General features: G+C 39.6%; 1 protein-coding gene across 2 annotated transcripts; it reads right to left on the bottom strand.

Annotated features, from left to right (window-relative positions):
- Positions 1–3707: 3707 nt before the first annotated feature.
- LOC149139413 (NEDD8-conjugating enzyme Ubc12-like) lies at positions 3708–7527 on the bottom strand. 2 transcript variants are annotated; one of them, XM_089446601.1, is made up of 6 exons: positions 7325–7527; positions 5658–5764; positions 5039–5147; positions 4868–4946; positions 4625–4741; positions 3708–4011 (listed from the first exon to the last, which is right to left on the bottom strand). In XM_089446601.1, the coding sequence occupies exons 2-6, from the start codon at positions 5761–5763 to the stop codon at positions 3874–3876; spliced, it is 549 nt and encodes a 182-aa protein (XP_089302727.1). In that variant the 5' UTR covers position 5764; positions 7325–7527; the 3' UTR covers positions 3708–3873. The 2 variants fall into 2 exon arrangements, with proteins under 2 accessions (XP_089302727.1, XP_089302726.1); XM_089446600.1 differs by having other exon boundaries at positions 7315–7525.
- Between the last annotated feature and the right edge of the window lie 19502 nt (positions 7528–27029).

Below are 27029 nucleotides of genomic sequence, written 5' to 3'. Positions count from 1 at the left end.
ACATAGTAAATGTTCAGATCAGATTTATGGTTGACTCTTTGATGATGCATATATGGTGCTTGCATGGTAATCTTCATAAGGATAAGGAGAAGTACAAAGCTTGAATACACATCTTCCTCACTTGATGATGAGTCACTCATATACTGCTGTTGTCATATGCATAAAGATCATACAGTTATGATGCAGGCACTCATGTAGATAAGGATTGTTGCTGTTGATGATATTAAGAAGTTTTGTCAAAAGAGCTTGAGCTCAAGATACATAGTGCTGATACATGGATGACTTCTCAAAGTTGCTTTGTTGGAGACATGTTCGTATCTATATGATGATAGGTTGATACTTACATATGTTGATTGATGCAGATGTTCCCAAGTAATGATACTTGAATCATGTAGAGCTCGATGTTGATGTAATGGCTATGGTTGTTTCACATATGATGTGAATGATTTCATGATGATGTTTAAAAGGAGGAGTTGACATCTATGTTCAGACATACCTTGTTGCAGGACATTTACAGGTTGCTAATATGGAAATGGTTGTACGCGAGTTTCATAAGGCCTATCCACGTATATACGCTTGTTTATGTGGATGCAGACGCGTATATGGAGTTTTGAAGGAAATCAGCAGGGACAGATGTTGGTTGCAGAGAGTCTGATATGGGTCTGACAGAGACCATCTGGCACAGGTTCAGGGGGAGCAAAAAATCTTCCAATGATGCATTGTTGGCATTATCTTAGAAGCTTTTGGTTCTAGTTCACGGTTGTTGTTGGTTTCAGGTGAAACAAAGGCAGAAGGATCCCTTGGTTTCTGATCTGAATCGACAGATGCTGGCGATATTAGTTATTGGTGACTTTCATAAAGTCTTGCTCTAGATATTTCGGTCATATATCTCTTTTGTGATATCTCTTTCATGATGTCAAGGTCATGTAATGGCCTATATTGGTTTCCCCACTATGCCTGGGATGAAAATGTAATGCTCTTGCTTTATCATGTGTAAACTTTTGATGTATCCCCACTTGGTTGGGTGGATGAGTCAAATCTAGTATATCCCCACGTGGTTGGGAAATGGATGTATGTATTGAGTCTTTTGGTGATAGGAAGGTCTCTTATGATGTATAAGTCATGGTTCTTCTTGAAGAACATCTTTTTGCAGATCTTGCCTTCAGTCAGGAAGAGCATGAATAGCACACTTCAACAGTACAGAGACTTGGCATGTACTCAGGGAGAGCATCGATAGATTGGTACACTTTGGCATATACAAAGGGGGAGCACATTTGGAGATTTTAGCAAGTACTCAGGGGGAGTATGGACAACAGAATGTCTATCAAGGAAAGAGAATATGTTGGTCCACCCTTTGCCCTTGATGTCAAAGGGGGAGAGTGATTTGGTGTTGTTGCCATCAAGTCCAAAGGGGGAGATTGTTGGCATTATGATGCATGTGTTGTACTTGATGGCAACCCTCTTACATATAACTAGATCAATCTACAGATGTGACTAAATGCATGGGATGCAGGACAACTCAAAGGAATAAGAAGATCAAGTTCTAAGTGTGACAAGTTAGCTTTGCCATCAAGTCCAAAGGGGGAGATTGTTGGCATTATGAGACAAGTGTTGTCCTTGATGGCAAATCACACTGATGACAAATCATAGTGCAAAAGGATAGCAGCAAGGAATTGATGATCAGACTACAAGTATGAAGAGAAAATATATATACGCAGGTTCACTATATACCAAGTAGGGTATACACGCAGGTTCACTATATACCAAGTCACGTATACGCAGGTTCGTTATATACCAAGTAGGGTATACAAGCAAGTTCACTATATACCAAGTCGCGTATACGCAGGTTCGCTATATACCAAGTAGGGTATACACGCAGTTTCATGCACGGAAAAACGCGTACATGTCGGAAAGCTTACTTTTGGTCCGTGGTAGTTAGTCCTCGGTATTTGAACCTATGGTTTCGAACCATGGTATCTCGACAAGTGTGTTGATCCCACGTATTGGGCTCTTGGTATTGATTTATTATGGTTTTGGACCGTGGTATTGAGCAAGGCCTAAGACTATAAAAGGAGAAGAAGATCATTAGGTAAGTGTATCTGAAAAGTCTTGAATATCTGAAGAAGTATGAGATCTAGGATGCAGGTTATGGGTTGATGATGCATTACTTGATCTAAGCTAAGGAGGGATCTCACCGGTTGATGGAGAACAAGATCTAAGGAGAGATCGGGATCAAATGGTTTGAAATGAACTATCTTTATGATGCTTATTCTAGATCTACATACTGACGCATGTATTGTTATGAGTATGAGTGATGTCTGGTACAGCTGCAAGTTATAAGAAATAATTTCTAGATCTGTACGCAGGTTGTCTTTGGCAAAAGCGCGTATGTACGCGAGTTTGATTCATTATAGTAGCGTATACATTATGAAGGATAATATTTGAAGCTGCAGATGGATTTGATGGTTATGGCAGAGTTCTGTTATCTGCTCTGTGTTCTGGTGACTGTGTTATTGACAGGGTTTCAGTGTTTCAGTGATTCAGAAATTGATAATGCTAGTATTGATTGTTTTGTGCTTCAGTGATATTTATGGGTCCAGTATGAAAATTGGATGAAACATGGCCTTCAGATTATGTGTTGTGCTTCAGGAGTATCCAGTTTGAAAATGTATGAAACGTGGTACCTGGAGGAGAGAAGATTGTAGGCCGGCGCCTACGTACTAGTATCTTAGCTAGTACAAGAAAAAAGGGGGTTGGAGCTCCCTTCCAGGAGAGTTTGGAGAACGAGAGAAGGTTGTAGCCTTCTGCAGGTTGTAGCCTGCGTGGTGGTAAAGGACTGCACCAGTACATTGTAAAAGAAGTTTCTTAATAAAGGAAGATAGAAACGAATTGCAGCAGGTGGTTTTCACCCGCATTGGGTTTCCACCTTATATCATGGTGTTCATGTGTGCTTCTTGTGTGTGATGATCTATTCTATTTTTACTGCACCTGCTTACTGTTCATATGGTCAATGAAGTTCTGATGCACTAACTAAAGATCAACATTTAATGGATTAACTGAATCATAAGTATTTTGGATATATGCTAGTTGCTTTAGACACAGCTGCGTATACATGCGAGTTCCCTTGAATGAAGTAGCGTATATGTATCTAAGTATGGAAATGAAAAAGTTTTAATACTAATTCACCCCCCTCTCAGTATTATTTCCAACATGAGGCTAATATTTCTTTTTTGGGGCTAATGTTTCTTTTTCTATTGAATATAGAGAAGCTAATCCAATTCAATGGAACTTTGTTAAATTTAAATTCTAACCTTGAAAACTCGGATTATTTATGAAAATCTATATGACTTCATTTCAGATCAAAACTAAACAATCTAATCCTCAAATATTAATTTATAAAATTCAAGACTGAATCTTGGGTGATCTTCATTGAGCAAAGCATTATGGCTTAAATCTTTCAAGACAACTAAATTGAAAAGGATAAGTTAAATACTATCAAACAGATGAATCACAGATATCATCACAATCAACACACTGAGATAGATGTAGAGTTATGGTCGCAGCAAGATCTGCATTACTATTCCCTGAACAACCATCAAACATCTAAGATCTATTACTTATTCTGGAATCCAAGTGAATTCACTCAACTCTTGCTATGCTAGGCCAACAAAAGGAAAAAAATTCATAACACACATTTTCTGCAAAATTCTCATAGCTCAGGCTCATTTTAAAAGATGAAAAAATACAAAGTTCTTATAGCTCAAAGACTATGAAGACCTTTTATAACCCAAAAAAATAAAGAATTTTCATAGCTCAGTTCTTTAGTTCAAAGCCACATCGTAAAGCTCGAACCCATTAAAAAATTTACTGATATTACATGCATTTTGGGAAATAAGTAGATCCCACATAACCCCCTGCCATGGCCTTTTTGACAATGCTTCTGAACGCTTTTGGGTTATCTCTCATCACAGCAGCAGCTTCCTGGTTAAGGGGATCCTCGTGATTTGGTTGCTGCAATCAATATCACAATCACCATGGTAAGTACTATATTTTAACATAAACACAAATTCTTCCTGGTTAAGGGGATCCACGTGATTTGGTTGCTGCAATCAATATCACAATTACTATGGTAAGTAATTATATTTTAACATAAATACAAATTTTTAATAGAATTAAAAACAATAACTCTAAAAGAAATCCCCTATACCAGAGATATAGTAAGCGAAGGTAGCCCCAAAACCTAAAACTGAAAGATAAATCCAACCTAACATTTTCATGCAACACTAAAAGCTCTTTTTATTTAATCTTCGGTAAAGCAGGAACCATACTAAACAACTAGAGAGGAAAATAAACCCAAACTTAAAATAACATCCTTTGTCACGTCTTATTTAAGCTTGTGGATGAAAGATCTCTGATTATGTAATGGGTGTATATGACTAAGACAGAACGCTCATCAGGGCAAAATTTTGTTTAATATAAATATGATATATGCTGCAAGCTAAACCACAGTTCCCTGCAAATGCCACCACAATTTCAAAATCTAAGTGCAAATGCTTCGTAACTACATATATTACAATCAATAATACGCTGTGATTTGAGAAATTTCAGAAATCAGGCAGCTTACTGTGAAGAGATGATACAACCCATAAATGATGGTGTTGATATTCAGAATAGGCTTCCAGTCTTCACGCAGAATATTGAGGCAGACATTGCCTTCCAAGTCAATATTGGGGTGATAAATCTGAGTAGAGATTAAAAATGATAAACTAAGAAATAGATAGCTGAGATCCATATATTTATTTAGAACTTCCCAAAATTATTTCCTAGAAGAAAAATATTTTCATGGAAATATCTCCAATGCTCGTACCTTTGTCTTACATTTCACCTTTGGTGCATCGTGGGGGTAAAGTGAAGATACCTTGAAAGTAAACAAAAAGGAGCCACCTCTACACAATATTCAATATCAGGAAATCATTCAGATTAATAATATTCTTTCAAAACCTAATTCAGATGAAACCCAAGTTTATATTTGGCTTACTTATAGTATCCTTCATCAGGTCGAAGCACAATTTCAAAGTTCATGAGATCATCCTTTCCATTTGGAAATGATATGTTGGCGTTCTTTGGCAGGTTCAATTCACTGATATCTGTAATTTTCCTAATAATCAATTAGCTTACAAGAAATGAGAGAAAACAATTAAATAATGTCAAACTCAATAGCCTAATAGTACAACATATTTCAGGTCCTCCAGTTGATACAGACATACAGATTGTCCTCCGATTTTAGTCACAAAGTTTTTGATCCTCTCAAGACTACTATGAAATTTCCCTTTCTGTCCAATAGAATGGGAAGGCCCAATTTTGATCCTCTCAAGACTACTATGAAGTTTCCCTTTCTATCCAATAGAATGGGAAGGCCCAATGATTATATATACTGGTCCGTTGTGCCTATAATCAGGAAATGCTTCTGTTGTATTCTAATTTACCTAAGGACACCATATTCGAAAATATAGGCCAGCACTCAAACAGAGGAAACATTCAGTCCCATGGATGACTTTTTCTAAGTCTAATGAAGAAGATGAGTCATAGAATGGCATTCTCCGCTTGATGATTTTAAAATATACCAGGAAAAGAAATAGATTGAGATATGTACCAACCTGAATGCAACCTCAATTCACCAGGGCTCTGCTTCTGCTTCTTTGCTGGTGGTCTGCCATCAACGGCTCCTCTTTGTTTATCCTTTATCTTAATAATATTAATCATTCTGTAACCAAAAGTAAGAAGCTTTTCATTTCACTCTCCATTCAAGATTGACGGGAATAAAACTCTATGACCAGCAGTAATTTCACTGCATTAAAAAAGGACTATTGAAACCCATGCCCTGGTTAGAAAAATCATCCAACTGTTCATTGTGAAGTATCCAAAGCTAAATGTGCTTATGACAGGAAATTGAGCAAGATGAGAAGAAAGAGAATTTATTACTGTTCAAATATTTTTCAGAGAGTTGTGAAGAATAGTATGGAGAATACAGTAGCATAGCCTGAAAAGAGCACACACTATAAAATCGAAAAAGACTAAAGAACTCCTAGCCTGTATCAGCTTAAGAACATCAATAATAAAAGATGTCATCAGCCTAAGAACATCAACAATGAAAGATGCAGGAAAAGCAAAGCTAACTTGGGTCAATGGGTTTGAGATTCTTATTCAAATAAAATAACCAAGTGAAAGACATAGGGACAAGTTGCAGCTTAAAGAGGTATCTAAGACACTAAAAAAACTCAAAAACAAATATATCAAGGATGATATCTTGGTGGGACTGATCTTGCATAGAGTTGAGATATTCCATGTCAAAGTAGACTATACCTAGTGTGAGAAGTTAAAAGTTAGTCTGAAGCATTAGTAAAGCATCCAAAATCTGAATCTTTTCACCTGTCCAAGTAAATATTTACAACTATCAAGTATCACTGTACCAACCACAACCTAAATCATGCTGTGTCATGTTCTAGGGTTAAAACATATAGTACACTATTTCTGATACAACAAAAGCACTCTCTAGCAAACTGAAATAGGCATCAAATCATTGGTAGTGTTTGCCCTATTTTCAAAGCAGAAAGAGGTTGACTAATTAGCTTTAAGGATTCATCCTTTTCAGTATTCTTTGCCTTTGCTAAACCATTTTGAAAATTTACATGATTACATCCAGTGACATTAACCATCAGTTTACAACAATTATTCCTAGTACCCATCAGCTTACAACAACTCTTCCTAGTTGGTTTTCTGGTTGTTTATTAAATTCATGAAAAGTAGGTCGCGTGTTCAAATAGCCATGGATGATCCAAACAAAAAAATCAATGAAATAGGTAAAAGTAATAAGCAGAGTATTTTGATTTCTTTCTCTGAAAAGTCATAAACAGAGTATTCTGATTACTATATGATTTCTGTCTCTGAAAAGTCATAAACAGAGTATTCTGATTACTATCTTCTGAAAATTATACAAGAAACACTAACATCGCTACAAAGGTAAGGAGTGATGACTCAATTAGTTTTGATTGTGATGGCTGTCATGTTTCAGAAATAAATCGTTTATGATCTATGACTATATATAGATATTAAGGGGTAAAAACATCGGCAATGCCCTCGGACCTTCAAGAGTACATTGTGATGGCTGTCATGTTTCAGAAATAAATCGTTTATGATCTATGACCATATATAGATATTAAAGGGTAAATACATCGGCAATGCCCTCGGACCTTCAACAGTACAACTCAGTCATATTTCACTGTGAAAATCAATCAAACAAAACAAAGGCCCGACCTGTCCACACCTGTCAGACCAACAATGCGGAGCGCTCAAGGATGTTCACGTTGGAGTAAGAATAGAAAGGCAAACAGGTGGAGATAAACAGGTGGAGATAATCGGTCCGAATTCCCGTGCTTTCAAATTCTTCTCTATTTATGGAGTTGCGTCTCAGTAATGGTCTAATGTCGGTTGAAATCTAAATATGAAAACAAAAGTATATGTATAAAAAATATATACGTTTGCCCCTCTAAAATGATGGTCCGATCCGGAGTGGTGTTGTAGACCCCTGAGGACGTATAATAAGGAATTTCAGTCAGATCAGGGTGCTCCGGCCGGAAATTTATTATTTTCTAATAATGGTAGTTAGTGATATCCAGTTTAGTGGTAATGTTTATTAAACATTTCCCTGGTTAAAATAAATTAAAATATATAAAATTTCTAGCATGAAATGTTGTAATGGTTTTAAAATATATAAAATTTCCTGGCATGAAATGTTGTAATGGTTTTTTAACATTTTGATTGGGTAAAAAAAATATAATTATAATTATAATTAATAATTAAACTAAGTTATATCTATTTTATAACTTTAGATTTTCTGAGATTCAAACTCTTTTAAGAGTTAAAAGAGATTTCTCATGCTTGGTAGATCATGGACCTAGACTAGTATTATAAAAAATAAAAATAAAAAATCTCAGAAATAGATCTAAATTAATATTATTAAAAGAAATCAATTCAAACTAGTATTATAAAATAAAATAAAAAACCAGTTTAATAAGAGATCAAATTGTGTATCATGGATGAGATTATTGTTAAATAATATTAAAAAATGAATAATTTTAGTTGATGGAAATTTAGGTCATAGTCTACCCAACCTTTAAATTTACCCAAAATACTATGGAAATTTCAGCGAGATTTTGATAAAATATGGTAGGAATTTTTGTAAATCCAGGTTACAACTGTCAAACTTCAATATTTTGGGTGCCCCAGAGGTTTTTGATGGTGTTGAATCCATTTCCACCATTAAAAATTCAATTCAAACATTCCCACTGCTAGATTTTTCTAATTTCTTTTTGTCGGATTCCAACCATTTTTGGCTGTCCGAGCAAATTTGAAGGTTGGGTAGACAACCCTAAAATTTAGTAATGAAAAAAAGGAATTTTGGCTCTCTTGTGAAGGAAGGTGCCAAGGAGTGGGCATTCCTCCCCGTGTGTCACGCCGCCAACTCTTTTTTCACAAGTTGCACAATGTGCGGCACCGGCTAAACCTTAAATGTTTTTATTTCTAAGTTGTTTTCGGACTATGCCTAACATTCACATATTTTTCCATTTTAACTTATTAATGTGTGGAATACATTAATAACCATAAAATCATGCAAGAGACAAGACACACAATGTATGTAAGTAAATAATATATAATTGTTGTTTTTACAATTTCCTCGGGAGCATGGCTCAACCGAGTCTTTTAAAAACTTACAAAGGGAGGCCTTGTGCTGCTCGACCAGTCCACCGACCCGACCGCTGCACCATGAAGACCTGCTCGAGTTACAACACCGCACACTTTGTTTCGTTCCCACCGAGCGCCCTGTCATGCCCAACGCACATACCACTAGCTCATCTCCCTACCGCGGGCACACCTGCTTGCAGGGTCATGTTGTCTCACAGCCAGCACACCTGCTACGACTCATCGTTCCAACTGTAGGTGTAAGGCCTTCGTGTTGTGGGTGCGATGGGCATCGGCGAGTCATCGTGCACGAGGGCGCGGGCGAGCGCGAGGGTGCACGGGCGGGCGCGCGAGCGCGCACGAAACGACAATGCGACGGGCTACAGACATAATGCGACGATTGGTGCGACAAAAGGGCGAGACACTTATGCGACTAAGTGTTGAAACGACATAATATATATATGCGATGGATAAGACTTGAAGCCGACTTGTGTAAAGTCTTATGGGCGCATGATAGTGGTTTTCGGGGTCGGCCAAGGGGCTGCACACCCCATGTAAAACCCACGCTAAGATGGATATAAGTAAGTGGAGCTTAGAGCTCATTTCACAATCGAACTCTCATCACTCTCTACGCATAAGAGGAAGGGGTAAAGGAGAATTGCGCAGATTTAGATAGGAGCTGCACATAGCTCATGCGCACTATCTAAGGTGCAATTTGGACTTGTCTTGTGTCGGTTGAGGTGTGGGCAAGTGTGCTTGAGGTTCGGTATATGTGCAGATTTGTGCAAGACTTGGTGAAGAGGATTTAAGTGGCTCGGGTGAGCACTACTCTTTGTGCAAGGGTGCACATGTATTGTAAAAGGCAGGGTTGCCTCTCTGTTGTAATATTTGGTTAAGTGTAGTCTTGGTTTGGCAAGGCACACTTGTACATTGTAAAACTGATATTCTTAATATATTGTCGGGCAGACTCACATTACGGGGAGTTGCCCCTCCCCTTTATACTTGTTGCACTTGTTGTTGTTCTTGGTATAATTGCATGATGATAATGAATGAGTATGGGCTTCATTAAGTATAAAGGATAACTGTATGTTTACTTGGTTGCGAAACACAAGCTAAGTAATGTTAATGTGAAAGTAGGTGTAGTCCACGAATGTTAGTATTGGTGAAAAGAAAGTGTTCGGTGGTGCCGCACCTTGCTACAAGCGGTTGGAAGACTACCGCAAGTGTAGGGGCGTGACATGTGGTATCAGAGCAAGTCTGAAGACTTGGAGAAGTCTTGTAGGAAGCTGGGTGAAGCAAGTGTGCATGCACTTGGAAACTTGACAGGTGATATTGAGACTTGAACAAGGTTCAGGTGTTGAAGCATTTGAAGGTAGTTTCAAGACTCGGTTTGAGCACGGTTGCTCGTGACAGTGGAAGCAGGTTTAGCAGAGGTGAAGCCTAGTGCTTGGACCAAGCTGAACGACAAGGCATAGCAAGTTTGGGAGAAGGTGAACGGAAGCTCTTGCTTACCTTATACAGGTTGAAGCGGTTGAAAGAAGAGAATCCCCGGATTCGAAAGGAACTTGAAGTCTTGGAAAAGAATGTTGAAGACGAGCTTCTTCAACTTGGTTGGACAATGGAGCAAGGTGAAGTTGCAGATTGTGCTATCAAGGAAGAGGAAGCCGTGATGCTTGAAGATGTTGCAGACATGACCATGATGGAGGATGAACTTGAGAATGATCAAGTTGGACCAGGATCGTGCAGTTTGCAGACATGGATGAATGAGGAAGAGCCTCATGATGATGAAGTAAGTATTGATACTTGTGGTTCATTTGGGCATTTGGTAGATGGACCGTATGTAGGGAAGGGCAAAACCAGTTTGCCAATGCTATGGAGGATCTTGCCATGGATGACTATGATGGAACCTTGTATGGAGAAGCAAGGATTGTTGATTGTTGCAGGACTTGTTGGGGTTTTTTGTGACCTTATGGTAGAAGGTACAAAGGCCCTTGACAAGGGTGGAACTTGATGATCGTTGTGGATGATTGGGTCATGCTTTAGCCACATGGCTAAGTGCCCGACATGACTCATGGACAGATTGGAGGGCACACATGATGATGCTTGGGTGGACTTCTCATGGCCGAGACCAAGAGATAGTCTTGGTGGACACTTTGGTGGAGGAGCTATGATGGAGGGACTCATGACATGATGATATGGTTGGGTGACCGAGTTCACTAGACCGAAGATTGCAGCTTGGATGAGGATGACCGATTGTTGTGATGGGTCTACTTGGTTGGACTACATGGACAACTTAGTCATGGACATCAGGTTGGAGGCATGGAGCATGGCAGTCTTATGCAGGGACATTGTGTGGGAGCACTTGTAGAGGTGTCATGGACATCCAATGAGGAGTGCCAAGGCAGGGATGTTGTGCAGGTGGATTTGCTGATGTGACATGGAGATGTTTTACTTATTAGCCGATGGAGAGGTTGTGCACTCTTGTAAAACAAGGCCATGGACTTGGATGGAGTTGTGAGCAGATTATGGAGCATTCCTACTACATGGAGATGTTGGTTGGAGATGACTTATGGAGCTCATGATGACATGAGTTGTTGTGACTTTTAGGGACTTCATATATGGTGGACTTAGAGGATCTGATGCATTGAGGAACTGAGGTCAGGAGACTTTGATGCAGTATGGGATGCATACTTCCAAAGTACATGTATGGGCATGACATGGAAGAGTGACTTGATGTGGAGGATCAATATGAGACACTTTGGAGTGATGAAGTTACGATGATGATGATGCCTTGACTTGGGCATGAGTTGAGCCGAGACTCAACTACTTTTGGCACATGGATAGGTGAGACAAGTGCATACTTGTTTCTATGGGTGACTTGAGGGATGGCACATTGTAGAGATGATAAAGGATTGCATCATGGACCTAGATGTGGCACATCGAGAGTCGGTTTGATGAGATGGTCTCTTCACATGGAGGAGGCTTCCTTATGACAGATGCAGACTTGGATAAAAATGGCCAGAGGTTGAGATGGATTCTACATGAGTTGGACATCATGGACAACTAAAGCCATGGACATCAGGTTGGTTATATGGAGCATGTTGCAGATGGATGGAGTTTCCATGGAGCTGAGCATGGATTATGGAGATGGATTCTGGAGGAGTCAAGGATGTGGCAGATGTTTGAGGAACAACTGATGATGGCATGAGGATGTTCACTCTCATGGATTGAGCGTGATGGTTGGATTAGCTACCCAACTAGTTCAGACATGGGGACGCGTAGTGTACAGAGATGTGTTGGCATTGTGCTGGAGTATCATGGCAGAGGTTCACATGGAGACACATGATGAGGTCGACACGAGATGTTGCAGTAGAGATTGTGGCAGAGGGGTCGATGATCATGGATCGAGATGATATCTGATGGAGAGCATACCATTGAGGTGCATACCTTGGTATGGTGAGCTTGGTGGCAGTTGGTCACTAAGTCGAGGCATGATGGAGATGAGGCTCTACATATGTTGCAGGGATGTTTGCCTTATGTGGAGGAGTTGACATCATGGATGATGATGATCTTGGTGGATGGCTACCGGGATGGTATGTTGTCGAGGACGACAACGATTTTAGGTGGAGGAGGATGTAAGGCCTTCGAGTTGCGGGTGCGACGGGCGCCGGCGAGTCATCGTGCACGAGGGCGCGGGCGAGCGCGCAGGCGCACGGGCGCACACGAAACGACAATGTGACGGGCTACAGACATAATGCGACGATTGGTGCGAAAAAAGGGCGAGACACTTATGCGACTAAGTGTTGAAAAAACATAATATATATATGCGATGGATAAGACTTGAAGACGACTTGTGTAAAGTCTTATGGGCGCATGATAGTGGTTTTGGGGGTCGGCCAAGGGGCTGCACACCCCATGTAAAACCCACGCTAAGATGGATATAAGTAAGTGGAGCTTAGAGCTCATTTCACAATCGAACTCTCATCACTCTCTACGCATAAGAGGAAAGGGTAAAGGAGAATTGCGCAGATTTAGATAGGAGCTACGCATAGCTCATGCGCACTATCTAAGGTGCAATTTGGACTTGTCTTGTGTCGGTTGAGGTGTGGGCAAGTGTGCCCGAGGTTCGGTATATGTGCGGATTTGTGCAGGACTTGGTGAAGAGGATTTAAGTGGCTCGGGTGAGCACTACTCTTTGTGCAAGGGTGCACATGTATTGTAAAAGGTAGGGTTTCCTCTCTATTGTAATATTTGGCTAAGTGTAGACTTGGTTTGGCAAGGCACACTTGTACATTGTAAAACTAATATTCTTAATATATTGTCGGGCAGACTCACATTACGGGGAGTTGCCCCTCCCCTTTATACTTGTTGCAATTCTTGTTGTTCTTGGTATAATTGCATGATGATAATGAATGAGTATGGGCTTCATTAAGTATAAAGGATAACTGTATGTTTACTTGGTTGCGAAACACAAGCTAACTAATGTTAATGTGAAAGTAGATGTAGTCCACGAATGTTAGTATTGGTGAAAAGAAAGCGTTCGGTGGTGCCGCACCTTGCTACAAGCGGTTGGAAGACTACCGCAGGTGTAGGGGCGTGACAGTAGGCGCCCTTACCCTGCACTACTTGTTCAGTCGTTTGCCACTATAACTCTGCTGCCTGTGCCATGTGGCGACTTGCGGCTCGTCCGCTTGGTCCATCCCACCCTGCAGCTAACTTTGCTACCCGACCCACGAACTGTGCTGTTGCGCTGTTCTATTCACTCCACTCGTCCAACGGGCTCATCCTCCCACTTCTCCACTCGGGTGGCTCGCCCATAAACCATGAACACCTTTGTGTTGAAGTGTGATGACTTCTCCCATTTTTCCACCATCCCTCTACCAATATATATGGTCGTTCGATCTAACTAGGGGCTTCGACTTTTAGTCAAGCCGACCTCTCATGCATTGTTTCACCAATTTTACTACGTCTCCCATGGTGTGGGGCACCCATGTGTGGGACCACCCAACACATGGCTCATTCGGTCAACTCATCACATCGTGTGGCGCATGCCCTTGACTCGTTGGTTAAACGTGTCTACCTCATCTCGCCTCCGTATGCCCACACTGACTCGTGCCGACTCGTCAGTTAAGCACACTCGGTTGGCACACCCGACTCACCAACTCGTAATGATGACTTGTGGGTGTTACATTCTCCCCCCTTAAAGACATTTTCGTCCTTGGCAATCCGGCTATCCTCTGTAGCTCCCTGTCGTACTTCACAATCTTTTTCTTCCACCTCCACAGTGATTCCTCTGTCTCCCAGCTATCCTCCTCCAGTGCATCCTTCCATCTAATGAGAAATTCCCGTCTCATGTTACTCCCAAGTCTTGTTGTTCAAAGATCCAGGATCTTCTCCAAAACAAGGTTCGGTCTATCAACAATCATGGTTGGTCCCCTTGGTGGCTCCACCCTGTCTGGATGTTTTTCATCAAGTTGAAACTTCTTCAACTAACTGATATGGAAAACATGATGTTTTGAATGCATGTGGCGTGGAAGTTCCAACTCATAGGAAACTTCTCCCACTCGCTTCTTAACCCGAAATGGCCCCTCATACTTCCTTGTCAAAGATCTCACAGTCCCCTTAGGTGGCTGAAATTGATCTTCGATAATCTTGAGAAAAACCATATCTCCCACACTGAAGTGTGCATCCCACCTATCCTTATCTGCCAATTTCTTCATCCTCCTTACAGCTTCATGCAAGCGCAACTGTGTCAACTCGAAGGTCTCATCCCATGCCTTCATAAATTTCTTCGCATGAGGACTTCTCAAGAAACCTCTCATCAATACGGCGTGAGGAGCGACTGGCAACTGTCCATTTACCAACTCAAATGGACTATACCCTGCTGTGAAACTCTTTTGCATGTTGTAGCTGAACTGAACCACATCCAAGAGTTCAGGCCAATTCTTCTGATCAGCCATCACATAATGTCTCAAGTAGTCCTCCAGTAATGCATTGATTCGCTCAGTCTACCCATATGTCTGTGTATGGTAACTCAAACTCATCAATAACTCTGTCCCGACTAGCTTGAACAATGTAGTTCAAAATCTGCCTGTAAATTGCGGATCTCGATCCGACACAATGCTCAATTGCATCCCCCAATACTTCACTATTTTCTTGAAGAAAAACTCTGCAATCTTCTCAGCTCCATAAGGTATCTTCATTGGAATGAAGACAACATACTTTGAAAAACGATCAACCACGACCATAATTCCATTGCACCCCTGCACTTGCGGTAACTGAGTGATGAAGTCCATCGAGACACTCATCCATGGTCTCTCTAGAATTGGTAAAGGCTACAACAACCCTCCCTGCCTCTGGGTGTCTGATTTGTCCTGCTGACAAATAATACATGTGTGCACATACTCCTCTACATCCTCCCTCATCTTCTCCCAAAAGAATCCTCTCTCCAACAATGCCAAAGAACAACGTTGCCCTGGGTGGCTAGCCCATGGAGAATCATGGCACTCCTTCAAAAGGTGTCTCCTAAGTCCAGATGTCTTTGGAACATAGAGTTGGTTCCCAAAGAATAAGAGTCCATCTTGGAGAAAAAACTTTCGTGTCTTCCCCTCCTTTATCTACTTCACAATATTTTGCGCCTGAGTATAAGTCTCAATGCTCTCCTTGATCTTATTTTTCATCTCTTCTGTCATCTGTAACCGACTTCTACTTCATGCTGCCTGGTCTTCCTCCCCCTCCAATGCTACTAATTGTCCCTTCCTACTAAGGGCATCTGCAATTGCATTGAGTCTACCCGGCCTGTACTCAATAGTCATGTCAAACTCTGCCAACAAGCTTGCTTCACTGACAAATTTGGTTGTGATGCAAAATAACTTGTTGCAACGTTGTCAGTCTTGACAACAAAAGGCTTCCCAATCAAGTAATGCCTCCATACTTGCAAATAGTGGATGATCGCAATCATCTCCTTCTCATGAATCAGATACCTCTGTTCTCTATCCTACAACCTCTGGCTCTCATACACCACAAGATACCCATCCTGCATAAGAACTCCTCCTATCACAAAATCTGAAGCATCTGTGTGTACCTCAAACGGTCACTCAAAGTTAGGTAACTTCAGTATCGGTTCTAAAACCATTCTCTTCTTCAAGTCATCAAATGTCATCTGACATTTCTCCATTCAATTCCATCGCTTATCCTTCTTCAAAAGCTCTGTCAGTGACGAGGTCACTTTGGAGTACCCCTCTACAAACTTTCGTTGGTAGTTGGTCATGCCCAAAAACACCCTCATATCATGGACATTCTTCGGTTCAACCCAGTCCTCTATCGCCTTCACCCTATTCAGCTCCATCTGTATGTACCCTTGACCCATAATGTGTCCAAGGAACAGAATCTTGGTTTGGGCAAACGACTTCTTGAAGTGCAACTAACTCTTGTTCAGTGCCTCAAACACCAAAACCAAGTGCTTCTTATGATCCTCCATGTTATCACTGTACACCACGATGTCATCCAAGTATACTATTACAAACGAATCCAAGTATGGATGTAGTACATCATTCATCAAAGTGAAAAACGTAGCAGGAGCATTACACAACCCAAATGGCATAACAAGGAATTCAAAGCTTCCATACCTTGTCACAATCGCGGTCTTCCTCTCATCTCCTTCCACTATCCACACCTGATAGTACCCATGCCTCAAATCTAGCTTGGAAAACACTCAGGCTTTCACAAGCTTATCGAAGCAATCTGCAGCTAATGGAAAAGGATACCTGTTCTTTATCATTTTCTTGTTGAGATCATGATAATCACAACACATCCGTAGCTCATTCGTATCTTTCTTTTGCTGGAATAATACTAGAGCTCCATAGGGGGACCTTGAAGGTCTTATGAAACTTGCATCAGTTAACTCCTTTAACTGTCATTTCAACTCCTTCAATTCCAGTCTTGACAACTGATAAGGAGCTTTGGCTGGAGGTTGCTTCCCTGGCTCTAGCTCAATGCTATGGTCCACTGCATGCCTTGGTGGAAGTTTCTTTGGTAGCTCATCGGGCATCAAATCTGCATACTTGGCCAGCACCTTAGAAATTTCAGCTGGAACAGGCATCCCACTCCATCATCACTATCAAATTCTCTGATGACCATCGTATATGTCTCTACATCTGACTCCCGCATAGCCTTCTCCAAACTTAGTGTAGAAACATGCTGCACCTTGACTTCCTTCCTTTGCTTATGAGTAGGCAAAGTCCAAGTCTGTGATCCTCCAATCAGCATAATCTCATCGCAGAAGGGGAAAATAACCACTCTATTTCCCTTCAAGAAATCCTGCCCCAATATCATATCAAAATAGTTCATCTCCATCACTGTGAAGTCCAACTGACCCTGCTAGTCTTTGATTCGAACTGGCATTTCGTGTGCCAATCCTGCCACTTTAGCCCTTGAGTTCACTGCCTTGACCTCCACATCTGATGGGAAAATCTACAACCCAACTTCCTTCGCTAAACGTGTAGTCATGAAGTTATGTGTGGCACCCATGTCCACCAACGCTTGGATGGTCTTGCCATGAACCACCAATTCCAAGAAACCCAAACTATGAATCCAAGATTTCCTGTTCAAAACTTCAGACTGCATACATACCTAGTCTCTGCAATTTCCTCTGATACCATCTGTCACACCCCGAACTCAGTTTTCACGAGTTGCACAATGTACGGAACCAGCTAAACACTTAAACTTTTTTATTTCTAAGTTGTTTTTTGGACTATGCCTAACATTCACATATTTTTCCACTTAAACTTCTTAATTTGCAAAATACATTAATAACCATAAAATCATGCAAGAGATGAAATACACATTGTATGCAAGTAAATAACATATAATTGTTGTTTTTACAATTTCCCCATGAGCATGGCTCAATTGAGTCTTTTAAAAACTTACAAAGGGAGGCCTCCGTGCAGCTCGGTCAGTCCACCGACCCGGTTGCTGCACCATGTAGGCCTGCTCGAGTTTCAACACCGCACACTTTGTTTCATTCCCACCGAATGCCCCGTCGTGCCTGTCGCACATACCACTAGCTCGTTGCCCTACCACGGGCACACCTGCCTGTGAACTAGTGTTGTCTCACCATGGGCACACCTGCCACGACTCGTCATTCCAACCGCAGGCACCCTTACCCCATGTCGCCCTACCCACGAGTCCGTTCACCCAAACCCTGCACTACTTGTTCGGTCGTCCGCCGCTATAACTCTGCTTCCTAGGCCGTGTGGCGACCTGCGACTTGTCCACTTGGTCCGTCCTGCCCTGTGGATAACTCTACTAACCGAGCCATGAACTATGTTGCTGCACTGTTCTATTCACTCCGCCTGTCTAGTGGGCTTATCCTCCCACTTCTTCGCTCGTGTGGTTCTCCCATAAACCATGAACACCTTTGCGTTGAAGTGTGATGACTTCTCCCATTTCGCCACCATCCATCTGCCAATATATATGGTGGTTCAATCTAAGTATGGGCTTCAACTTTTAGTCAAGCTGACCTCTCACCCATCGTTTCACCAATTTTACTATGTCAGCCATGGTGTGCGGCACCCATGTGTGGGACCTCCCACCCATATAAACTCGCCAACCCTCCAACACTTAGTCATTTTCGCAAACGACTTTTGTGCGATCACTCCTTGGCTCATTCAGTCAGCTCATCGCATCATGCAGGCGTGCCCTTGACTCGCCGGTTAAATGCATCCAGTTTGTTTCGCCTCCATGCGCCCACGCTGACTCATGCTGAGTTGTCAGTTAAACGCGCTCAATTGGTGTGCCTGACTCACCAACTTGCAATGATGACTCGTGGGAGTTACACCTCACCTTCATATGTTGCTAATGCAGACAAAATGGGGTTGTGGCGCCCTCCATACTTGGCACAGTGCATGCATTCCCATCACTTCATAAATCATGGCATGAAGACGACTCAAGGTTAAACTTCTTTTAAATATTGCAGGCCACATATGGAGGTACAAAACAACTCAACAAGAGAAATCTTTTAGATTGGAAAAGTTGGTAGAAAATTTGACAATAGACCACACGCTGACCATTCTAGCCAAGAGATCAACTGACATCTCATTCTCCTGAGATGAAGGTAGTGACCCACTACTGCAGATGCCTAGAGATTCTACCCAATAGTTGTTATGACTCACTAGTTTTTTTCTTGAAGAACCAATAGTCATTCTTGTCTTCTCATGTCAATGTATAGTAGGATCTAGCACAACTAGCCTATTTTTATAAGTTTATATTTAAAAGATGCTCCAGATAGACTACATCTTAGAAACCTCAAGACTTTGAACTTATGTTACTGGGTTGATTTCCCTTTGGGTAGACCAGTAGCATAAAATTGTTGGCCTATCTAATTTTCATTTAACGTAATGCAAGATGCCTAACTTCAAAAAAAAAAATTAGTTCATTGATTATAAACTTGTTCTCCTTGGATGTAAGAAAAATGGGTTAATGACCTAATACCCAAAATCATCAATTGATGGGTTCTTTTTGGTGGCATGATTTTCCTTGAATAAGGGTAATGAGTCTCTTTACACACATAAATGGATAGCAGTAAGTGATAACTATTTTCAATGATGATTGATAAGTCACTTATAATAAGTTTTGCAACTTTCGAGAAGAGAAGTATTGTAATTATTTCATATTTAATAAATGATCATTTGATATTAAAGTTAAAAAGTGGATACATTCAACTTTTCGCATTGAATAAATGGTGAATTGGTGTTGGAGTAAGTTAATAAGTGGACAAATTCAACTCTATTATAGTGATTTTTTCCTCTAAATTTGATAAGAATTTTGTCTATAGGTTCATTTAGGTGTTCTTGCTTAGAAAATAAATATTGTAATTATTTCATATCTAGTAAATAGTCTATTTACATTGGATTCGATTAATAAGTGGACAAATTCAATTTTTCATATTTAATAAATAGTCCATTGATATTGGAGTAAACTAATAAGTACCCAAACTCAACCCCTTTTTAGAGAAATGTTTTTTCAAATTTAATACAAATTTTGTGAAAGTTATAATTTCACTTGATTAATGGTAAATTTTACCACGCAACTTTTGATCTGGAATCACTCGTGAATGATCTCAGTTAATTAATGAAGGTATTATAGACTCATGTGCTGGGGTGTGTCTATGTTATTTTAGGCAACAGAACGATAAGATTGCGAAATACACAGACACTTGAAACAGCAAGAGAAACACAGTAAGCAAATATAAAAACACAACATATTTTATAAGGAGTTCACCCAATCCTCCTGGGCTATGTCTCCTGGTCCAGCCTTCAGTGGTGGCCTTTTCTATTGTGTCTTAAAGCAGATATTTTACAATAAGGAGCTCAATTTGAGTCTCACTTATCAAATGATGATTAGGAGGGTGGTACTTGGATCCCCCAAGCCTCTAGAGTACACAGACTCTCCCTTACTAGATCTTGACCTCGATTGGTCTCAGTGGTATGAGTCTAATTTGGTACTTAATACCTGACAGGTCTACATAGAGGAGTTGCTTGAACCTCTCAAGACTTTTCTGGAGTTCATAGACTCTCGGACTCTCTCTGTTCTGTTTGCTCAATGATGCCTTTGCTTTGTAGGTCATCTCGGCTTCTTTGTTCTCTGCAATTCACTTTTTTCTCTCTTCTTCTGTGTCTCTCTCTGCTCTTTGTCTGTTCGTGGCTTAAAGCCAATCTGCTCCATGACTGTTGTTTCTTCTTCCTGACTCTCTGGATCGCCTACCACTGTCTGCTGGAATTCCTTGCTCTGCGTCATCATCGTTGTGTAACGCTACATAGAGAGGTGGCCACTTATCACCTTGCAAACTGTGTGTCAGTTTTCTTCAAACGGTCGTTACTTCCCTTACTCTAGGATTTGCCTGCAAAACTGATTCTCTTGCCAGCTCATCAGTCATGCCGGACCTCAAATATTTATGTGCCTCATTCTATTTTCCCGTCGAATCCGGTCATCCATCGGGTTAATTCTCCGTCGTTGATCTGGAGCCTCCAAATCCTACGGTCTCCATCTATATCGCGTGGGTAATTTGCTTATGTATGCGGTTTTCTCTCTCATCCACTAGACACGCGTCGCCCAGTGTATGGCATCGTGTTGATCTCATCCAAACCCGCTTACCGCTCAAAGTGCATGTGATATCTTGCCGGTTTTTGGCGTGAGACCCGCCTTCTGATGTTTTCTACACGGTTTCCTGTTTTCCCTCATCACCGAGCATTCGAGGCTTTCCTTCTCTGGGGGTTTTGTCCTGCAATCACGTATTACAAACTGCCTCTGTTTCTGGATCCAGGATTTCGATTTCCAATTTGCATCCATGTGTGGTCTCCATGGGCCAACGGTCAGCGCGCTTTGACCGAGGGTCCTCGTTGTTCCATGCTGGCCACAATTGCCATTGTCCAGAGGTCATTTCTGATAAGCTTGTTATTCATAAGATTTGATCTGACATAATTTGAAACAGTCATGAAATATGTTTAAGGATCCCATTCGGATCAACTTTATTCTTAAAATTTTTGCTGCTTAAATATGTGAGTTATCACAATTATGACTAATGGCTAAGTTAGTTGAAAGTGTTAGTTACATGCAATCGTGACTCACCGTTAAGATGCTAGATGATGGTTTTCTTAAAAAGGGTCTTTCCTTATTATTGTCCAATAAATTATTAATCAAAACACATTATTATCTTTTGGGCACATTTTATGCATAGGTCTCATTCCATATCTTAAAGGTGCAATCTATTCTTCTTGCGTAGGCGTCCCAATGATTGTTTTTGTTATTTATTTATTGTAATAATCCCACTTTAGATACTAAAAATACTATATACAATTAGTGCCATTATGCATAGAACCTATGATGACTACTAATTTATTTAATCCCTGCCAAAAATAATTATATGCAACACCCATCTTGTATTCAAGTCATTCTTTGAATATGGGACTTGTTGCCTTGACCCTTTGTAGAAGATGGGTGGATCAAATGGTGGAATGATGTGCTAGGATGAATCATGGCTTTTCTTTAAGGATTTGACTAGTGATTCTTCGTTGTCTAGCAATCTCATAACCAAGAATCCGTGGTTGAATTTAGAGAGGCTTCCTTTATATTTAGATAATTCCATTTTACTCTTTTTTTTTAAGCTAGGGTGGCCGAACTCCACGATTTTTTTGAAGGAAAATGAATTTTGGCATGCATCGAATGCCCATATTCAAAGTATATTAATTTGGCTCAAGATTGGGGATTGGCCCACAAATTATCTTTTCAAAATTTCAACCATTAAGGAAGCTTCTAAGAAGCTCCATGCACTTAAAAATCCTTTTGGAAGGGTTACCAACCGTGAGTACATTGAGAAAGAACTTGTGGTCCATTATTATATTGTTTTCAAGTCTTAGGGTGCAGATAATGAATGAAATTCAACCATACACATATTTTCCCCATACCGATGAAGGTCTTTCATGAGAAAAAAAGAATATGTGACCAAGATTTGAACCTAGTTGAGTTAATGGAAGTCATAATGGTGATGGTTGATGATAAGTCCCCAAGACTTGATGTCTTTCTTTGTGAATTCCTCAAATCCACCTAAGTTTGTGTTGGACATGAGATTCCCCATATTTAAAAATATGTTTTGTAAAAATTCTCATGGGGTCATCATCAACTATGATTTTTTCAAGTTTATCCCCAAATCTAGATACCCTGAACTCGATACTAGTTGGTGGTTGATTAATTTTCTCAATGTCTCTTGCAAGGTCTTGATCAAGGCATTAACACTTTTCAAAATCAAGTATACCCCCCTAGAACATAAAAAAAAGCTATAGTCTTGATACAAGGTTGGTTTATCCTAGATAATGTTATTGCATTTAAGAAGGGATGGAGCAACCTCATTTTCTTGGGCTCAAAGCACTCTTCATAAAGTTGGAATCTAAGGATGCTTATGACCAAGTGGAATGACCCTTAATTCTAGATGTGCTTCAGGCCCTAAGTTACATATCAACATATATGCAAATCATTAAGACTCTTTTGTTAATGCCTTAGCTTGTCTTTATATCAAGGACACCAACTTTGAGGGTGTTGGGATTTTCTTCTCAATTACACAAAGTTTCCCTTTAGCCCATGTTCTCTATGTTATGGTTCTTTAACCTTTTGGTTAATGCCTCCATGATAGGACTAGTTATGGGTCGATTCTAGGCATTTCACTTCCTAAACCGTATATAGTTAGATGGTCGATAGATACTTTTTAGAATACTTCTTTTTCACCATTTTAGAGGTACAGTATCTATGGAAACCACATTGGGATGCATTTAAATATTCAATGAAGATTTGGGATATAAACTTAAAACAACCAAATGTGGCATACTTGTTTTGCAAATTCCCTCTTTTAAACATTGTAAATATTCCCTATAATTATTTAGCCACAGTTAACTGGCTAAAAGGAAGGGATACATATTTCAGATCTTGAGGATGGGTGCTTTAAGAGAAACAACCAACAATATCAGTTTAAACAAGGTGCCCTAAGGCTACACCACCTTCACTCACCATTTATACAAACAGTCACACCGAAGATAGGGAACATATTCATTTACACACAATAGGATTCAAAACAAGAGCAATGAGTAATATCAGTGGAAATATGGTGTCTCAAGGCTACACCATCGTTTCCCACCATCTATTCAATTCTTTTAGAATATAGTTAGCATTAGTATACAGATTCTAACACAGAGTATTAAACTCACTTTTAGAAGAAGAAATTCCACTTGAAGATGGGAATATTCATCAATTGGATAAAATACCATAAGAGTATAGGGATCACCTTTTCTAGGCACATCCATAGTGAGTCAAGCAACCTTTCTTCATCCCCATGGAAACATCTGGTGTTTCATCAGCCCTCACAAATACCTTAGCGTCTATGCTTTCTAGCTAGTAGCTTCATCAATCCACAAACTTCCCAATGGTTTCCTCAGCCTTAGGCAAGCCACTACTTTATGATGTTCACCCAAAAAGCCCTCTTGGGTTCCTCGGCTAGCTATCAACAGATGGTGCTCTTTTGAATACTATTTTCACAGCTAATCCTCTCAATCCTGAGATGCTCTGTTTCTTAGTGATCCGCTGCTTGAGCGAATGAATCCTTTGGTTTTTTCATTGACCTCCCCTTCTCTTCGCTTCTCTTCATTGTTCTAACTGACTAAGGATATTTTATCCTCATCATTTCAACTGACAAAATTGTCTCTTCCTCTCATGGTCTACGTGGATCCCCTTCTTCTTGGACAATTGAGCCCACACCTTTATTATTATTATTATTTTTTTTTTCTTTTCGTTTTTCACAACATGAACATGTGAACATCCTTCTTTTCAGTTGAATTAATAACATAATTAGCTCCATTAAACACAACAATCATTTTCCCTAACTAGCATTTAAAATAATCAAGTTTCTCAAGCAATCTCATTCCCCAAGCTTTGAAATATGTGTCCCTTTATCTTAGTTATTTAACTATGGATAAATAATTACATGGAATATTTACAAGATGGAATTTGTAAAATGAGTATGTCATGGACTCCACCCCATTAGAGGAAAACCATCCTTGATTTTCTATATGTTAGCACAATTACAACAATGCTTTAATCTAGTACAAACAACAATGAGATTTATATACACAACATTCTACAATCATATACATATACATTCACTTAACCAATAAACACATTGGATATGTCACCCTCATTTGATCAACCATCTCCCATGCGGCTTCCTTGGGGCCAAAGTGCCTCCACCACACCTTGACTTACTCAATAACTTGATTTCAGAGTCCAATATTCCTTTGATCTAGGATGCACATAGGTTCTGGATGGAACTATCCTTTTGGTTCCACTTGTAGCACTAACCAATTAGTCACATGATTAACATCCTATACATGCTTTTTAAGCAAAGAAACATGAAAAAAATCATGAAATTTTATAGTAGGAGGTAAGACCAATCTATATGCCACCGACCCCACTCTCTCTAAAATCTAAATTTGACCATAAAATCATGGTTCCAACTTGGTGCAAGATCCAATTTTCAGGGAACTCCTCTTGGATTTAACTTGTAGGTAGACATGCTCTTCCACTCTTAATTCTATATAAAATCTATGTTGGTATGCATAACTTTTCTAACTATCTTGAACCACTTTTAAATTCTTCCTAATGGTTACCATTTCTTGTTCCATATCTCTAAATATGTCAAGTCCTACATGAATCTTATTCACTGGATCACTCTAGATGATAGGAATTGTATATTTTGAGTCCCATGGAGATCCTCTAACGGAATCATATTCAATGATTCCTATTACCCATTAATGTAGGCAAATGGTGTGTGGGTGAGCATATACTTCAACTGCTTAAAGCTAGCAATGCACTCAGATATCTAGAATTTTTTTTCCTTTTCTCGACAATTCTATTATGGCGTGACCAATATTGAAGAAATTTCTAATAAATATCCTATAGTAACCTATCAAACCAATGAATGATATAACCTTGGTTACATTCTTTGGTGTTGGGCATTCAATAGTGGCTTTAATATTTTCTAAATCAACAACTACTCCATCCTTTGAGACGATGTGTCCCAAATAATAGGTTTGTGACTGGAAGAACTCACATTTGTTGATCTTTTCATATATCTTATGCTCTCTTAGCAATTGTAACACCACAAATAAGTGCTTCTCATGCTCCTCCTTAGTCTTTGAGTATACCAATATATCATCAATAAATACTACCACAAACTTATCCAAGTAAGACAAAATACATTATTCATCATGCACATAAAGATAGTAGGTACATTAGTCAGTCCAAAAGGCACTACAAAAAATTCAAAATGGCCATACCTCATCCAGAATGTTGTCGTATGGATATATTCATTCTTGATATACAATTGGTGATAACCAGATCTCAAATCAAATTTTGAGAACACTGTTTCTCCCTGCAATTGATCAAATAAGTCATCATTTCATGATAATGAGTATTTGTTCTTTATGATAACTTTATTCAACTACCTGAAATCTATACAAAGTTTGAGTGTTCCATCTTTCTTTTTCACAAATAATATTGGTGCACCCCATGGTTCCACACTTAGCTTGATGTATCCCTTCTCCAAAAGTTATTTTAGTTGTAGCTTTAGTTCCATTAATTTTGGGTACTCATCCAGTACAAAATTTTAGATGTTGGTGTAATTAATGGAAACAATTATATGGATAAATCCACTTACCTATGTGGAGGTAATCCAAGGATCTCTTCTAGAAATATATCAACATAATGTTTTTGAATTGGGTTTTCTTGCCAGTTACTGCTACTATCATTCTCACAATTGCTAGTTATTTTCACAACAAATATTTTACATCCTTTTCAACAATTTCATTTGGCTTACATCATTGTGATTTGCCTTACTGATATGGGCTTCATTTTTCCTTGCATCACCCTTCATTCTCCATTCTCATCAATGCACTTGGTTGTCTTTTAATTATAGTCTACTTTAGTCTGATGCAAGGACAACCAGTCCATCCCCAATAGTGCATCATATGCACCCAATGGAAACAAGTTAAAATCAACTATTTAATCCACATAGTTTAGCATAAAAGGACATGATCTAATAAATACTTCACTATTCTTTTGGTCTTGGTGGCTAGCTAAACTAGCCACAAATCTTGGTTTTCTTCTTTGCTCAAATTTTGTTTTTCCACCATCGTCAGACTGATATAACTATAATTTGAACCGGGGTAAATTAAAATCAAAATTCTTTGATCACAAAGCATACCTTTAATTTTGATAATCGCTGTTGTAATAGCCCTGGTTGATTTTCTATGTCATTAAATAAGACCAAGGTCATGAGACACATATTCCAAGCTGAACATTGGGAAAAACACTTTAGCGGGCATCACTTGTGGAATAATTAATGGCTATGGAAATTGGCAAAGGCACTAGTAAAAGGAAAAGAGGCAATAATTGGCATTTATTTATGAAAATAAAGGAAAATAGAATAAAAGGAAGGTGAAGAGACATAGATTTGCATGTAGGAGAAGTTAGAGGAAAAATGAAGGAAACTGAAGAAAATAGAGGCCTCAATGATAAAAAGGCCTCAGAAAATTAGTTCACAGCTTTTGCTGGTTTAGCTTTTTGACAATTTTGTGGTGGAGCTCTAGTTCATTCTCTTACACTCTCATTCTCTCATACTATTGCACACTTAGATCATTATTGGAGCATGGTTAGAGCACTCTAGTATTCACTTGGATTTGGAGAAAAAA

The sequence above is a fragment of the Pinus tabuliformis genome, chromosome X, assembly GCF_031772625.1.
Source record: "Pinus tabuliformis cultivar Carrire ecotype Pingquan chromosome X, CPIR1, whole genome shotgun sequence".
Lineage (NCBI taxonomy): Eukaryota > Viridiplantae > Streptophyta > Pinopsida > Pinales > Pinaceae > Pinus > Pinus tabuliformis.
The sequence above is the reverse complement of the archived record's forward strand: the minus strand, read 5'-3'. Positions and strand labels throughout refer to the sequence as shown.

Excerpts from the sequence above, each read along its gene's own strand:
- LOC149139413 (XM_089446601.1), bottom strand. The coding sequence starts at position 5,763 with ATGATTAATATTATTAAGATAAAGGATAAACAAAGAGGAGCCGTTGAT. Across the intron at positions 5,148-5,657 it reads TGAATTGAGGTTGCATTCAG|ATATCAGTGAATTGAACCTG; the intron begins GTTGGTACATAT and ends GGAAAATTACAG. Across the intron at positions 4,947-5,038 it reads CCTGATGAAGGATACTATAA|AGGTGGCTCCTTTTTGTTTA; the intron begins GTAAGCCAAATA and ends AATATTGTGTAG.